The following is a 1,456-nucleotide window of genomic DNA, read 5'->3' as shown; positions in this document are numbered from 1 at the left end:
CGCCGAGCTCGGCCACCGTGGCGCCGGCCGAGTCCTCGTTGAGCATGTCGTGCGGCTGGACCGCGTGTGTGCAGCCGCACGCGCACAAAACCAAGTTGACGAGCGCGGCAAGCGCGGCCGCCGTGTCTGTGTCGCCGCCGGGCTCGAACGCGTCCATCCATTCGAGCGCCAAGTCGGCCACGGCCACGTCTGGCTGTGCCAAAGCGCTGTAGAGCGCGTTTTGCCCGGCGTCCGCCGGGCCGGCGGCGCCCGCGGCGCCCGCGGCACGTGGCCTTGCTTTTTTGCGGGCCGGCGGCGCGTCCTCCGGCTCGGAAAACGCGTCTTCCGAGGCGCTGGTGTCGGAGGGCATGCCGTCCGAGTGGGCGGCTAAGCACGGGTCCGAGTCGGACGTGTCGGGCGCCGCTTGCGCCTGCCGTTTCTGCGCAACGCGCCGGGAGCTTCTGGTAGCAGCGCGCGCGGCCATGGGTGATTGCACGGCCGTTTTTGGGGTGCTGGGGTGGATCGCTGTGTGGATCCAAGAATGAGAATGTAGGTTTGGGGCTGGGTATGGAGTTGATGTTTGAGCGCGCGCGGGTAGGTTCTCGCGGAGTGCACACAGGGGCGCGTGGCAATGAAAACGGGGCCAGAAAACGGGGCCAGAAAACGGGGCCAGAGATGGGGGAATAAAATCGGGCCAATAGACTTGTTTCCCTTAGATAATTAAATCGTAGCAATAGCAATTATTTGGATCCGTTTTCTTTTGTTGTAAAGTATTTATCATAAACTTGTCTTGATGATCTGGTTGACAATCTCTTCTTACCTCATCTAATTAGTCCCTAAAACGGGCAATAAAATCTGGGCACTAAAACGGGGCACTAAAACGGGGCAATAAACCGGGGCCAACAATCGGGGCCAATATTGGCAGCAGGTTTCACCGGCCACAGGCCGACACCAAGCACTACAATCTGTGGGGGACCAGAGAGCGGAGGCTAGGGCACGTGACCGCGGCGCGTGTATTGTGCAGGCTCGCGTGCGTCGAAGTCCGGGTTCTCACCAGGTCTTGGAGACGTAGTATACTCTGTTGACTGATTAGTCTACCTCGCAGTAGTGCTGTAACTTCACGTAGCTCTTCAGGGCGAGCCACGCTTTTGTGTCACGCGCCTGGGTGCGCAGTCACATGACGTGAGTTCCGCTCCATTCGCCGCCTCATGCCGTGGTGTTCGCCTGGGCCGTCACGTGGCACCGGTTTGGAGTCAGTCAATTGGTTGGAATGCTTAGATAGAACCGGCAGGCGACGTCTTTCTGTATTATTAGAAGGCGACATCTTTCTATATCATTAGCAGGCGACGTCTTTCTATATTATTAGCAGGCAACGTCTTTCTATATTATCAGCAGGCAACATCTTTCTATATTATTAGCAGGCGACATCTTTCTATATCATCAGCAGGCAACGTCTTTCTATATCATTAGCAGGCGA

At 57.3% G+C, this 1,456-nt stretch overlaps 1 protein-coding gene across 1 annotated transcript in view; it reads right to left on the bottom strand.

Moving 5' to 3' along the window:
- The window catches only part of IRR1 (Irr1p), a gene marked incomplete at both ends in the record, with an annotated part of 3,745 nt that extends 3,282 nt beyond the window's left edge, over positions 1 to 463 (bottom strand). The window contains one exon of the mRNA XM_018858939.1: positions 87 to 463. Coding sequence (XP_018710902.1) covers positions 87 to 463 — 377 coding nt within the window. The remainder of the gene's footprint in view (positions 1 to 86) is intronic.
- Positions 464 to 1,456: the final 993 nt, after the last annotated feature.

The sequence above is a fragment of the Metschnikowia bicuspidata genome (genome assembly GCF_001664035.1).
Source record: "Metschnikowia bicuspidata var. bicuspidata NRRL YB-4993 chromosome Unknown METBIscaffold_4, whole genome shotgun sequence".
Lineage (NCBI taxonomy): Eukaryota > Fungi > Ascomycota > Pichiomycetes > Serinales > Metschnikowiaceae > Metschnikowia > Metschnikowia bicuspidata.
This window is presented reverse-complemented; position numbering and strand designations above follow the sequence as displayed.